General features: G+C 35.2%; 1 protein-coding gene across 1 annotated transcript in view; it reads left to right on the top strand.

Annotated features, from left to right (window-relative positions):
- The first annotated feature begins 2,124 nt into the window (after window positions 1-2,124).
- LOC132300050 (protein DWD HYPERSENSITIVE TO UV-B 1) overlaps window positions 2,125-15,416 on the top strand; it is a 51,489-nt gene continuing 38,197 nt past the window's right edge. Inside the window, exons 1-2 of the mRNA XM_059796989.1 lie at window positions 2,125-2,333; window positions 6,983-7,055. Coding sequence (XP_059652972.1) covers window positions 2,272-2,333; window positions 6,983-7,055 — 135 coding nt within the window. The 5' untranslated portion in view covers window positions 2,125-2,271. The remainder of the gene's footprint in view (window positions 2,334-6,982; window positions 7,056-15,416) is intronic.

Genomic DNA, 15,416 nt, shown 5'->3' with positions numbered 1-15,416 from the left:
TAACATCGCATTGGAGATACTTTTAGATGCTGCTGCTTCTTCTTCTTATTTTTTTTGGTAAATTACCATTTTCTACAATAGTTAAGGATTTGGTTACATTAATTTTAAAATATGGAGGGTGTAATTTGTTATATTTAAAAAATAGATAGACGATTTGGAATAAGTTATTAGGTGATGTCGACAGATCTTTCGACTAGCTTAAGCTAAGCTATTAACGGATACTAACACTCTATTCATACATACTATTGACCCACTAACCGCTCAACTTGTCGGTATGCACCCTCTTGTACAAAAAAAAAATGTCTAATACTCTTCAAGTTTTAGCAAGATGTTGTTTTGATGCACACTCGACACCTTTTTTAATTTTTATTTGATAAGGTAAATAAACACAATACCTCAATTGAAGCTCAACACGCACAAGGCATCAAGGATGTGTGACTCTCAATCCTCTCCGGTGCATGTTTGTGTGTCGTATTTGCTGTACAATTAAATCGATGTGTCGTATTTGCTGTACAATTAAATCGATTATATAATACTGTTAAATTATACATTCAATAATGTCAAAAAAATGTTACATTTTCAAATTAAAGGTACTGGAGTGTTGCAACTTGACCTAATATGTTATATATTAGTACGGTCTTTATGAAATTAATGCTTTTAGTAATAAGACTGTCATAAAATTGTTGTTTATGCGTTTGGAGACACATTATATAAATTGCTTTTTATATTTGAAATATGGTAATCATGTTGCATAAAATACTTTTATTACTAATTTTACTATATTACTCTTATACTAATAAATATGTGTTAATTTTCTAATATTAAATATTATAAAGTTTCACTCAGTTTAATAATTTATGAAGATAAACTTGGTTTTTTTTTTTTTTTTGAATATCACATATTTTGTTCATGATATAATATTTTTATTTGGTATTAAAATATAAATAAGTTAAACATAATGAAATTTAATAATATAATGTTGTAGAGTCCCAGAAAAATCAGATATTCGTTTGATATTTGTTTGTAACGGAACAAAATTATATGAGTAGTGATACTTACACCGAATACTTGTATTGAATTGTCTAACCGAATAATTTTTAATTGGCGGGTTCTACTTCCTCATGTATTGCATAATTGACCAATTAAAAGAGTAGGTCTAACAAAAAAAATTAGGTACGCAATTTTAAAAGATAAAATTCATAACTTTATTTAATCGCGTTTTTTTCGATGTAACCTCTACCGCTTATGAGCCCTTTATTTTTTTTACCAAACATATTCAACAGTAATTTTTTAAAATAAAAGTATTTTTAGGTGGGTAGAGAAACAACCCCAAACACCCATTTAATGGACAAGGAAACATCATTTTGAGGTAAAGTTACCATTTTTGATTCCTCTTCAATTATCTGAATTTCTTCCTCTTCAATTATTTGAATTTCTGCCAGGAGATTTAGCGAAGCGAAAAAACAGATAAATTTGCCAATTAATTTTTGTTACGGACTAATAGATCACTAAGATCAGTCAATGGATCATTGTTTGTAATATTACTTTTAATGAATTTTGTGTCATTAATTTAAATTGAATAGAGGATTTGACTAAGAATAAAATTAAGAAATAAAAACTAAACACACCACACATAAAATATAAAAATTTATATAATTCCGTGTTAAGCTTAAGTCTTACATGAAGATCTATGTTAGGAAATCTCATCAGATTTTATGTGGAATAAGACTTCACTTATAACAATTTTTTTTTTATCCGAATTCGCCCTCGTACAATCGGCCTACCAGTACTTTGTAATCCGGCAAAAAAATTTTAAAACCTTAGACGAGACAAATATCAAACTTACATATACTCATTTTAAATTCGATTCGAATCTGATGCATTACTAGTAGACTCCTCTTCTAACGCACGGCTTTCAGTGTTTGGTGGACAAAAAGAATTGTAGAATCGGTTCCTTGACCCACGAGATAAAATGGGTCAAATTTTGTTTGGGTGGGAACCGGGTCATACAAGAGAGGATCGGACTCCAACGGATGCAGAGTGGCAGACTGCGGACACGTTTGCGGGCCATGCGGCTTGAAACGTATGAACTGGCTTCTCAGCAATCGCTGTCTATATATTTAGGACTTCTCTCTCTAAGATTGTCTATCCTCATTACTTTCCTCTATAAATTGCATTCACTTTAGCGTATGTATAATTATGTAAATGTATATGTATATATGTGTATGTATGTAAGAAGAACACTACTTTGGAGTAATCGGAGACACCTTCATGGTTGATCCAATGGAGGGAAATGGGAAACCGATCACTCCTGTCGCAGACGTTGAAGAAATGTAAGTTTTTGTTTTTCCAGTTGATTCTATCTATAGTCACTTTTCCCTCATACATCTCATTCAAGTAACTTCGAAACCATCTGTACTTCGAGTATATATACTTATACATCTCTGTATGCATGTGTAAACATGTAGAATTTGGAATTGTTTCTTTCTTTTTTTTATCACAATTTTGGAATTCTTTCTTGATCTCTGTTTCTGGGAAGTATGACGGGTAATTATTAGCAAAATGCCTATTTAGGGATGAAATTGGATCTCTCTCTCTTTTTATTTTTTCTTTATTTTTAATCTTAAATTTTGTGTTTGGAATGATTGTATGAACAGTATAAATTATGCAAAATTAGGCTTACTGAATTGTGAACGGTGGAAAGGCCATGCTTGGTTATGGATTGAAACCAATGTACCCATGGTTATCGTTAGCATGGTGGCTTTTGCTCAATATTTGTACACTGGGAGAAAATTTTCTGGCCTTTGCTCAATATTTGGTACCTGCACTCCCCACTCCCCCACCAAAATATATATATATATATATATTGAAAAACTCTAGCGGGGCTTTTTTAACTAGCTATTTTGTTTCTCAATCTTGCAACACTTTTTTACCAAACATGTTTTCATGTTTTTGCTTCCAAAAATCTTGCAACAAATTTTAATGCTTCCCATCACCATTGAACACACTACACAACAAAAACATTGATTTTGTTTCGGATGAAAACATATATGCAAGGTTCCCAAACAGGACCCAAGAGAGGTAGTAACGTCGGTTAATGATTTTGGCTATAATCAAACCCAATGAACTCCACCTTCATATCAAAATGACTTTACCTGCCATATTACCAGACTACCTTGTCTCGGATCATAAAGAAGTTAGAATGTCCTCCAATATCTTATTTGAAACATCACATCCCTTCTTTTCGTAGTTTAGAACTTCCGAGCACTTTCTCTTAACCCTGCTTATATTTACATGAAGTAGCCTCTTCCTCTACTACTGTGCTATTGGCAGCAGTTTTCAACTCGAAGTCCTTTAAAATCTCCAATTGGCTCAGTTCACTTGTATAGTTGTAAACACCTAAATTAAATTCGGAGAATGGGAACAATTTTTTTCTTAAATCCGGTACATGCTCCATGTTCTCAAAAGTTCTTGATGATCCCACACCGACACCAATCACCTTACAGGTTTAGTCATTCTCCATCAACATGAAACTACCCTCACATTCTTTATGGGAAGTAAACCACAACGTATTACAATTCATGTGATGGATCATGCCACTATCAAGAGTTTAACTTTTGTGAGGATTAAGACTTTCACATTCCATACATACTTCGTCATTAGTGATGCCTAAAGTTGATCTTCAACTTCATTTACATGATTTCTTGAATATGATATTCTCTCTTTTCATTCGTGGAACCGACACTTTCCTTTATCTAACCTTGCTTTTTGAACTGAACTATTCACTTTCTTCTTTCCAAAACTTTTTATTGGATTGACCATTGACCAGTGATGCCACATAACCATCAAGCAAGGTTGTTGCTGGCCATTATGGTATTTTCTTGGATTTTTTTTTTTTTTTTTTTTTTTTTTTTTTTTTTTTTTTCTCTCTCTCTCTCTCTCTCTCTCTCTCTCTCTCGTTCTTGGCCATAAATAAATCATTGCTATCATCCAAACTAGTAATCCTTTGTAGTTCACATCCAAGTAATGTACTGCTCATCATTTCTTATTTAGGTGTGCCTGGTTAATTCAAACGTGTAGCCAAGTTCTCTTGACAAATAAACTACAGAACAATGTGACCACCTTTTGTTCTTCATCCATCTTCATACTTTTCTCTCCACTTGGTCAATAGTGTTGTAAAAATTGGTCTATCGAAACTCGAAACCTTTCAGTCATTTTTAAAAACTAAAATTACTCTTGAAGTAGTTCCGCTTTGTTAAAGATTTGTGCAAGTGAAAACTCTTCAACCTTGACAATACTCCACCACTTGGGTAGACCTTAGGCGGGCACCCCTCCCGAGTGCAATGGAGGTAACCTACCTAGACCATGGGCTCTTTGATCAACCATTGATCCCGTCTAAAACAAAACCTTGACAATACTCTTGCAGACCTTTCCTTCACCAGTTATCTTGGCCAAATCTTTGCTAGGTGATAGCAAATTATAAGTTCAGCTCTTCAATGAATCTTCTATTAGAGCTATCACCTTACCTTTAGATGCCTTATGTAAACCTTGTTGAACCAGCAAGTCCTAAGCTTTCATTTTCCAAAATTCAAAATCATTAAGCATGCCGAATTTCACCTCTTCAAATTAAATGCCAACAATTTCTCTCTCTAAATCTATCTAAAGCAATTACCTTGGACACCACTCAGTAACAAAAATGCTCAAATCATTATATCAACAAATAGCTTGCATACAATTCTCAGATGCTCCAACATCCTGCATGCCAACCTTGAAGCTGTAATACCAAGTTGTAAACTGGTTACTAAACTAAAATTCATTTCTTAATTTTGGTAAGCTACAAAAAAAACGAGGATCTTGTGCAACATTAACAAAAGAAATTAGCAAAAAGTAATTAACCAACCACAAGTAATGCACGAGAAGATCAAATCACAACATTAAACACAAGTAGATTTCTGGTTCCGCACTAAGGTCTACATCCATGGGCAATCGAAAAGAGAATTTTCCCCATGTAGTAAACTATTAGGACTTTGTGTCATTATTTTATCAAATTTTCTGTCAAAGTAAGTAGCAATTGATTGATGCCTTTTTTTTTTTGAAAGTTATTCCGAGTCAATGTTTAACTTACATCCTAAAATGATTGAGAAAGTGTTGCCTGAACATTGGCTATGTAGATGAAGATTCGATGGTGATTGTAATACTTTTATAGTCAATGTCCTAAAAGGTTTGGAATAGTCTCAATTATTCCTCTCCCACATGTAGCCAGGGTGAAGATTGGGTAATTGCCTTTTAAAGATCTGATTAGAACATTTTGGTTAGTTATTGTAGTTTGCTTTGATTTAATGATGAGAATAATTGAAAAAAGAGTTGAGGTTGTGGTTCAACATAGAGTCATCTTAAAAGGTTATTTGCAAACCAAAGCGGCGAACCACTTGATAAGCCCATATGCACTTAATGCCTACGAGCAGAAGGCAGAAACTTCATTCGATAAGCCCATATGCACTTAATGGGGCATTGTTCCACCAAAACATGTCCTCAGGAAAACTTGCGCATATTCCGACCTGTTGTGTTTTATATGAATGTGAATTTTATTTATTTATTTACTGATGGGTAAAATTCAATATAAATTTCACTATTGATGTTTGATTATATGATCATAATGGGTGAAGGTTCTATTCTTTTCTTGCTTGTCCTCCCTTCAGATTCTTATATCTGTTATGGTATTTTAGAGTAATTGAAGACGGTGTTTCTTTCTTGACTCACTGATTCAATTGGCCTCTTAGGAACTTGGCACATCTTGGGGTGATATTTTACCTTGATGTGTTAGAATTTGAAAATTATTTCTTTTGGGATTAGAAGGATACTTGACCTGACATTAACACTTCATATAGATGTGCTTATGAGTGTGGATAATGCATTTATGTTTATTTTTGTACAACTTAGTGTAATCTACCCCACTATTCTTACTAAATAAATATTTTCAGACTTTATGTGCATCAGCTTATACATGTGCACATATAAGCATAAGCTCTTGCACATATAAAATGCTTTGGAGGCTTTCTGGACTTTCTGATATAGTTCTGACTCCACCGTTCATGCTTTTGTTCCTATTTTTGTGCTACTGTGCGTCACCTTTTGGGCTTGATTTATATGTGTCACAACACCTGATATGTGGTTATGTCCTCTGGAAATTAGAGAATCCATTACCCATTAATATGGTCTTAATGTGGTTCTGATGTTAATAGGAAAGATAGAGTAAAATAGTGAAATGTTCTAGTCATTTTATTATATTTCCTAATAAATGCTCTTAGGTAATATGTAGTTATGGAATTCACAGAAGTGTTGAAAATACCCTTTTCACTGTGATTGCCCTTTGAATGGCTCTGCCTACAAACCCCCACGAGGACTACCCCTTGGCCCTTGTAACTCCCTTTATAGATTTTCTGACTTGGGGTCTATGGGATATCTCATGTAATTGTTAACCAAATTGAATATGACATCTATTGCTGAATTTTCTGTTTTTTCACCTTACCTTAAGGTAATAAAGTGGAGTGAAAAGTGGATAAGTGGATCTATGTTTTGAACCTCAGTCTTTAGCACTACAACACAGACATGAACGCTATTTAGGAAGCTCTTTTCTATATGGATTCTGGAATGTTGTGAACTTGTGAGTTATAATCTTGTTCAAGAGTATTACAGCCTTGAGGTCTTAAATTCAAATTTTACATGCATCACTACATCAATGACGCCTATAATTTAAAATTGATGGGTTGGTAAGCATATCCCTTCAATTAAAAGAAGGAAAGAGAAGAAAAATTAAAAATGTTATATTAAAATTCCAAGTAGCTGAGAAAATCAATTCATTTACATTAACAGTCTGATGACTTTTTGACTTGTTAGTTATGCACTGGTTACAGATTTTTCCATTTGAACCTCAATGATTTCTTAAATACTCTAATGACCCTCATTTTGATCTTGATTGTAGGTACATGGATTATTACAGAAGGAAAGAGGGGCCAGAGCTACCTAATAATGCAGTTTTATCAGCTTTCTTTAAGGTTTGTAATGGTTATAGTTTTCCCTATTAACATTTAAATTCATTTTTAGTAAATTTTTCCTGAACATAAATGCTTCACAATATGCGAATGCTAAGATGGACAGTAGGAGTAACTAGAAAAGATAAGGTTAATAATCAAAGTATGAGATAGATATTATGAGTGGCGCCAATTAATGAAAAAATAAGAGAAAGTTGACTTAGATGGTATGGACACATCGAAGTAGAACTCTAGATGCACCAGGGAGAAAAGGAAGATTTGTTTTTATGGAAGGCAAGAAACAAAGAGGTTGACCAAAACTAACGTGAAATGAAATAATAAGAAGTGTTTTTAAAAAATTAAATCTAATAGGAGAAATGACTTATGATGGAAGAGAATGGAAAAAGAGAATCCACGTGGCCGACCACGTCCATACGGTGTAAAGACAATGATGATGATGATGAAATGCTTCACAATGCTAAGTTCTTTGCTTTGATTATTAGAGCCGAAGTCATAATTTCTACAACTATGAGAAGAGATGAGTCCTAAAATAGGAGTTATTGTACTATAAAAGAAATTTGGCATGTGTAGCAGTTATGCAGTTTGACTTCCATTGTCCTATCTGTTTACCACATGGGTTTGGCAATATAAATTCCACAAGGCACTTTGGATTTTTCATCCTCCGACAAGTGACAGATTGGAATCCTGAAATGAGGTGGATGCATGTTAAAATAAGAAATAAACAGCATAGAAAGGACATATACTGGGTGGTGGCCTGGTGGGTAGGATCCTAGTGTATTAGAAAGTATGGTCCTCAAAAGGGTTTTTTAATTGGTTAGAAATTTGGAGCACGATCCTTGTTGCGAAACTAATTGGTTAATTTAAACCATCATGGATCAGTTTTGTTGCATGTTTTTTATGTTAATAATTTAATCGTAACAATGATAACTGACCATTAGTTTATTTTACTCATTTTATTTGGTACTCATACATCCACTATTGCCTGAATGAGGACTTGAATTGTCAAGCTCCCATGTGTGAGGAGGAGATACCTCTTGAGCTAAGGCTAGGTGGTAGTTTATTTTATTCAGTAAGTGAGAGAGAAGATACTAATAGGGAAAGTTGATTGCTAAAACAACCAAGTCAGAAACTAATAAAAAGAAATATAAAATATTCTGACTGAAAATATGAATTTATGAAGTTTGAAGAACAGTTCAGGGAGTTGCGAATGGATCCATCTTTTGTAAAACATATCTGAAGATATGCACTAGCATGACGAGGTCCTACAAGGAAGTGGTGGTCGAGTGAAGTTTTTGGCCCAAAGGAGGAAGGTCTATAATAGGTTGGTCATCGGGGTCTAAAAGAGAGGTAGTATGCTAATGGGCTGGCAAACTATAATCTGGGACCTGGAAGTCTCAAATGGGCAAGGGAGATATGTCGACTGAGAAGGGCAAGTGGCATAATGGGACTGAGGTGGGCATGGGGGACAAATCAAGTTCAAGACCAAGAGCTTGCGTTAAATTTGGGCTGAGAAAGTTAGCAGTCCAGAACTTGGGGAGGATCTACAGCTAAGTCAAGTGGAATAGGGTGGGCCATTGCAAAGTCAGGCAAGACTACCCTAGCTTGACAGGTATGATTTTACATAATCCTGGCTCAAATAATCACACACCTGATACAAATAAATAGTATCTTGAAGAAGTGGAATAGTCATTCTTGTTTTTGGGTACTAAATAGGAATTAAGTTTTGGAATTACTGATTCTTCACTTAGGAATACTTTTTTGGGATTCTAAAGTATGTCTAGGGAAGATTAGAGGTCATTATTGGCTGTATTATAAAAGGACAATCCCTTTTTTCTGCTGCAACAAGGCTCTATCAATATAATTTTGAGATATCATCAAGGACACCACCTTTTTTTCTTCAGGCTTTTCCTGGATTTCTCTTTTTAGGCTTTAATTATGATTGGAGTAATTCTATTCTAACTTAATACTATTAGGCCTAGTTTGGTACGAAGGAATGAAATGAGGTGGAAATGAAACAAAGAATGGAATGAGAATGGAACAAACATTCCCATTCTCCTGTTTGCTTGTAGACATCAAATGATGCAGGAATGAAAATAAGAGCCCACGACATCTTCTTTTCCAACCACACTACCATAGTCGCATCATGCTTCAGTTCGGGACTCGTTGGATTGTGGTGGTTTCATCACCGTCTGCTGTGGAGGAATCAAGAACGACACCATCTTTGCCAACCACACTTGCATCGTCGTATCACCCTTCAGTTCGGAACTCGCCTGGTTTTGGTGGTTTCATCACCGTCCGCCGTGGAGGAATCAAGAACAACATCATCTTTGCCAACCACACCACCATCGTCGTATCACCCTTCAGTTTGGGACTCGCTGGATTGTGGTGGTTTCATCACCGTCCGCCGTGGAGGAATCAAGAACGAGATCGTCTTGCCAACCACACCACCATTGTTATTTAGGACTCACTGGATTGTCGTGGTTTCATCACAGTCCACTGTGGAGGAATCTAGAGATACATCGTTTTTTCTAACTACACCACCATTGTCGCATCCCCCTGCAGCGACTACAGCGGGTTGGAGGTGCGAGAGAGATAAACATCTGGACCATAACGTTGAAGAAAAGCCTTTTTTTAGTGACAAATAATTTTTTTTATACCCCATACGTTTTAAGTTGGAATGGAATGACCATTCCTTTTGTTGGGAAGTATAATGATTTTGTAGAAATGACCATTCTCTGGGAATGGTCAGGAATGGTCATCCCAACTTTAAAATTACTTACCAAGTAAAAGAATGGAAATAAAAGCAATCCATTCTATTTCATTTCATTCCATTCTCACGTACCAAATTATGCCCAAAAGGATTTTTGTTTTGTCTCTCTTTGCTGCAACACCCCATAATTAAGCTCAGGAGTTGACTAGTAAGCTTGTCTGAGTTAAGTCAAGCACTGTTGCAGGGGGAGGGGGTGGGGGTGGTTAAAGAGCACTAGCAAGCAAGACATGCAATCTCCTTCAAGGCCGTCAGCTCAGGTGGAAGGGGGGATCAAGCTGTTTAGGAAGATGACAGCTATCTCACGAGTTTCTGAAAGTAGGTGATATGCAAATTAAAATGGGAGGGGAGTTGGCATCTTGATGGAGTGGAGTATTGGTGTGGGTGAAGCTTGGGAGGGGGTTAAATTGGATCTCCTAAAGTTGTTCATAAATCACCAGCGATCATTCTTCCTTTCAGCTACACCATTTTGTTGTGATGTAGCGGCAATAGACAATTCTTGCTTCATTCCTAATTCGTTACAATATTTAATGCATTCTCCGTAGAATTCTCTGCCTCTTATCACTTCTTATTTTATAAATTTTATATTCTTTTTCATTTTGAATCCTTTAACAAATTATTTTGAATTTATGATAAGTGTCTATTTTTCTCTTAAGAAGGTTACCCATGTGTACCTAGAAAATTCATCTACCGCAACCAAAATGTCTTTACCTTTTATGCTCTCAGTTTGTATCAACCCATAATATCCATATGTACAAGTTCAAGTGGTTTAGACGTATTTATTATTTGGATTTTTTTTTTTGTGTGACTTTTAGATGTGTACTTTTTGACACAGCCGACATATTCCAACTTATGGTTTGCTAAATTTAGGCAGTTCTCTAACTATACCATTTTCAAAAAATTTGACCAAGTCTTCTATGTCTTAGCATTATGGTATTGGTTTGAGCACTATTAGATTAATGTAGGTTATAGCTATATGACATAAGAGTTATCTAATGACCTTTTTCCTTTTAGAGTACTATTCCATTCTTTATCTATTACTACACATTTATCTTGTGTGAAGTAAACTTCTTGTCGGTTATCACATGGTTGACTAATACTAATTACACTGGCTTTTAGCCCCATTTACACAACAAATGTCTTTTAAATCTATAATTCCGAGAATTGTTACTGTTTCATATCCTACTATGTCTGCAAATTTACCGTCTCCAAATCTAAACATACCACCATCACAATTTGTCAAAGTTGAGAAAAAGGATTAATTTTCGGTCATATGCCCAGAACGCCCACTGTCGAAATACCGGTATTTAGTATCTTTAGCTTTTAGTGCCGTGTGTATTACTAAGCATTCAATTTCTTATTTTCTCATCCAAATTTATTTTTTAGAAGTGACTTATTTTTGTCTTATCTTTGGACTCTTCGTTGGGGAAGGAATAATAATATTTGAAGTTCCTAGAGTCGTTTCTTGATATAGAGAGTTTTATGCCTTTCTTCTTCTTATTAAGGTCATTTATACGTTTGGTGCATTTAAATTTTATATGATCTTTCTCTAAACAATAATGACATATTGGACCTTGTTTAGGGGGGATAAATCTTTTTAGTCTCACTAGATTTCCCATGGCTATGTTTATGACATGTAGAATTATCAATTTTAGCTGTCGAATCTAGTTTTCAATTACATTCTGTTTAGTTTTCAGTAGCAGTTCTAGTTTTTGAAATCCAGCTCTAAGTTCTTTTCTCATCTTCTTAGATTGAGTAGCTTCATGTTCAAGTACTTTTACTTTACTGTGAAGTGTGTGTATATATATATATATTTTCTGGTTTAGTTAAAAAAATTGTTGAACTAGCAATTTCAAGTTTTTGTTTTGCAGTTATGCATTCCATGGTTTTACCTTATTTAACAATCAGAATTTTCTGATTGTAAACTCGTACTCATGTAATTCAGCAAAATCTACTCTAAATATATCATCTTCATCATATTCTAAGTTTCATGCATTACATAGATGACATATCATGCAAGTCACCATGAGATGCATAGCAGATAGCATTAGCATACTTAATGGAGTTAAGTTCCCTATCAAATCACTAAAAGAAGATATCTCAGATAAACTAGAATGATTGTCATGCATTAGATTATCAAAGGAGGCATAGTCATCTGAATAAACAAAATCAATCGACTCACTTTTTCAAAATCCATAATATTCCTATAAATCACTCTATATGTCTAGTAACCAACCCTCTCTGATACCAATTGAAAGTGCGTATGCGTTACCTGAGGCTTTGTTAGAATATGAGCAGTGAATTATACCTAGAGAGGGGTGATAGGTCTTATGAATATGTGTGTGTGTGTGTATATATATATATAAATTTTGACTAACTTTACAAAATTTTGTTAAACCTTTCAAATTCCGGTCAGTTATTTGAAGAGTTTTTGGATTTGTTTAGGGTTTTAAAGGCCCTATTTGGCCCTGTGCTGTCTTTGAGGGATGCATTCCCCTTTTGATTGCTTTTAAGGAATTCTTACTTATAAAAAATAAGACTTATAATTAATTTTCAATTTCAATCGATCACTCGCAATCAAACAATAAACATAAAGTAAAGCAAAGTAGAGTTAGAAGATTGTTATATGAAAAATCCAAAAAAGGTAAAAAAACAAGGGACCTAGTCAAGTCAAGCACAATTCACTAACAAGAAAGGGATTACAACTAGGTTGAGAATTCGCTTACCCTCAAACCCCAAGTTACCTCCAGACACATTTGACGCCAAAATTTTCCCTCGAAAATCTCCAGGCCATCCGTCTGCTCGTCTTTAGCATTGCTCCTCATGAATCTACTTTTCTTGCCCATGTCTGCTCTGAATTGATCGGTTGAATAGGATTGAATTAATGATCTTCTCATTGATGTGCACTCAAATGACACAATATGTTAGACTGAGTAAAACAGAACATTTTCTTTCTCACAAGTGATTTATCTCTTTAGTTAATTAGAGAGCTCAACTCATGCCTAGACTAGCTATAATATCATATTTATAGCCAACATAGGAGTTCCATATTTTATAGGAAGTTAAACCTTGTAAAATTGTATTTGGAGAGGGTTTTAAAAAATTTATCTCTGACAGGTTCAATCAATCTTAACTTTACTGGAAACACATTGATCAATACATTATGGTTTTGGAAATAAATTTTCTTGAAACTTCTTGATCAATTGATCATTCGGTTGATATCTTCTGGAAGTTTCTTGATCGAAATTTGATCCGTGCACGCTGCTTTTCATTTTAAAAGGCAGTTTCAAAAAAATTGAAAAACTTAAAATTTGAATAATTATATTTCAGAAACACTTATAAAACATATATATGAGCCCAACCAAGAATAAAGTAGGTCAGACTAAGGTCTTACTAAGATCAATTTACTTGTGACCTAGATGTGTGATTGACGTGAATTTTCTGCCGTCTTCTTCGTACTTTGTGTCTGCCATATCTTCAATATAGGTCCTCAAATGACTCATGACACTTTCACACATTATAACACATGTTTTGAGTAGGAATTTGCCAACAAATGAATCATGTATCTAACAAGCACCATGTCGATTTGATACTGACAACAAGCCTTCTAAATTTACTTCATTATTCAAATCTGTTGAGTTGCTGCAAATAGAATTTACTGGGGAAATTTGCGTTAGTTGTGGCTATGGTGTTCATCAGTGAAAGATTAGTATTTCCGGTTCAATATTGGAGAAGACGAAAGAAAGGATGGAAGGCAATGCTGGGGTTTTTTGATAAATCATTGTAAATTTGCTTCAAACTCAAGGGTGAGTTTTCTTCGAGGAGGGATTGATTCAAATAATTATTGAGCTTTGGAAATTATCTTGAAGAAGCCAAATATTCTTATTTTCCATTTAGGAAAAAAGAAAAGAAAAGTGGTGAAGGTGTTATTAATGCTGTGTGGGATTTTAGAGTTTGTTTAGGCAAGATTAGAGTGAACCTTTTAGAAATTTAGGTTCCAACAGTGATTGGAGTGATCCTAGTCTATCTTACTGCTGCTAGAGGACTTTTGTTTTGTCTCTGTTTACTGCAGTAATGGTATTAGAATTGTTTGCCAACTGGATATTGACAAGGCTTACACTCATTATATATTGTATATATCATGGAGAGAAGTGGATCTAATTTTCAATCTTTGCAGAATGCTGACAGGTTTCTTTACTGGGTTGAGAGACCTCAAATAAGAAGATCAACTCTCTCCTTTCTTCTTTATTATGGTGATGGAAACATTCATCTGTATAATGTTAAGTGGATGGAGGCACGTTAACAGGATTTCTGTTTGGGCTGGTTAGGGGTACTCCTAGAGCGTTATCTTATCTTTTATTTTGTGGTTATACGATTCTGTTTTGTAGGGCTAAGAAGATCAATTGAAGCTATTGAGATCTTTCTGTCTTTGCTTTCGACAGTGTCAGTTTGAGACCACTTAAGCCAAGAGTGATCTGATTTTGGTAGGGAAGATGGAGGTGATGGACCTTTTTGTGTGCATTATGGGTTTCAGAGTGCTTTCTCTACTGCTTATTTGGGCCTCCTTTTAGTTCGTCTTTTAGGCCGTAAGCGTTCGGGATGCTCCTGAAAGTTGGTGGCGTGTTGAAAGAGGCGATACTTGTTTAGGTAACTCTTAACTAGTCCGCATACTTTTTGTCTCCCTTCCCTTCTATTGTGACTAGTCCTAATTGAGCTCTGGAAAAGCTTCAGAAGGACTTTCTGTTGGGTGGCAAAGAGAATGAATTCAAGTATCACTTGTGGGATTTGAAAGCAGTTTGTTTCCCCTCAAGGAGGAGGGTTGGGTACCGAAACGTTTGATTGTTTGATCAAGCTCTTGGATAAGTGGTTGTTGCGGTACAGGATGGAAAGAGAGAGTTTATAAAGGATAGTTGGAAACAGAACTATTGGTCCGGGGCCCTTAAGCTGGGAGCGCGAAGATTATCAGGTATGAGTGTGATACGAGGTTAGTGGTTGGTTCTTGGTAGCAGGATATAGTTTAATTCTGGTATTCTGGGTTGATCATTAGTGAGGTGAGGGACCTTTATTTTGGGCCTTGCCATGTTTTAGGACTGCATCTGATCAATAGGATATGTTTGCAGACTATCTTAGGGTCTTAGAGGACCGGTTAGGTGGGACAAATTTTTTTGTTCACCATTGCAAGATTGGGAAATGAGGAGATTAAGGCCTTCTTTAGCGTACTATATTCTCAGGTCATGGAAAGACAGAGGAGGATGCTTTGAGAGATGGGTTATCAATCGTCCAAAGAGGCGACAACTCATTGTTAATTGGTGTCGCATAACGGGACAACAAAATCATTAGCCATCTGCTGTTGCTTGGTCCAGTTGCCTAGTAAGTTGTGGGTTTTCTTATGAGCTCTTTTTGGAATTATTGATGCTCAAGCTGGCGGGAATGTTCTTGAAATTTGGTGAGGTTGTAGAGTAAGGAGAATAGCCAGTGTTATGTGGCAGGCAGCTCTCTTATGCCTTTGGTGGAGGGATAGGAGGTTTACTGAAGGGGTGGTTGAATTGTCTATACTATCTCTGAAGTTCGGTGTGTTGAGCTAGTCTTATGGAGAT

This window comes from Cornus florida, unplaced genomic scaffold (assembly GCF_030987335.1).
Source record: "Cornus florida cultivar Cherokee Brave unplaced genomic scaffold, ASM3098733v1 CherokeeBrave_3.0.0_Hap2_Chr03, whole genome shotgun sequence".
NCBI classification, from domain to species: Eukaryota; Viridiplantae; Streptophyta; class Magnoliopsida; order Cornales; family Cornaceae; genus Cornus; species Cornus florida.
Note: the sequence above shows the minus strand (reverse complement) of the source record. Positions and strands in the feature narration are given on the sequence as shown.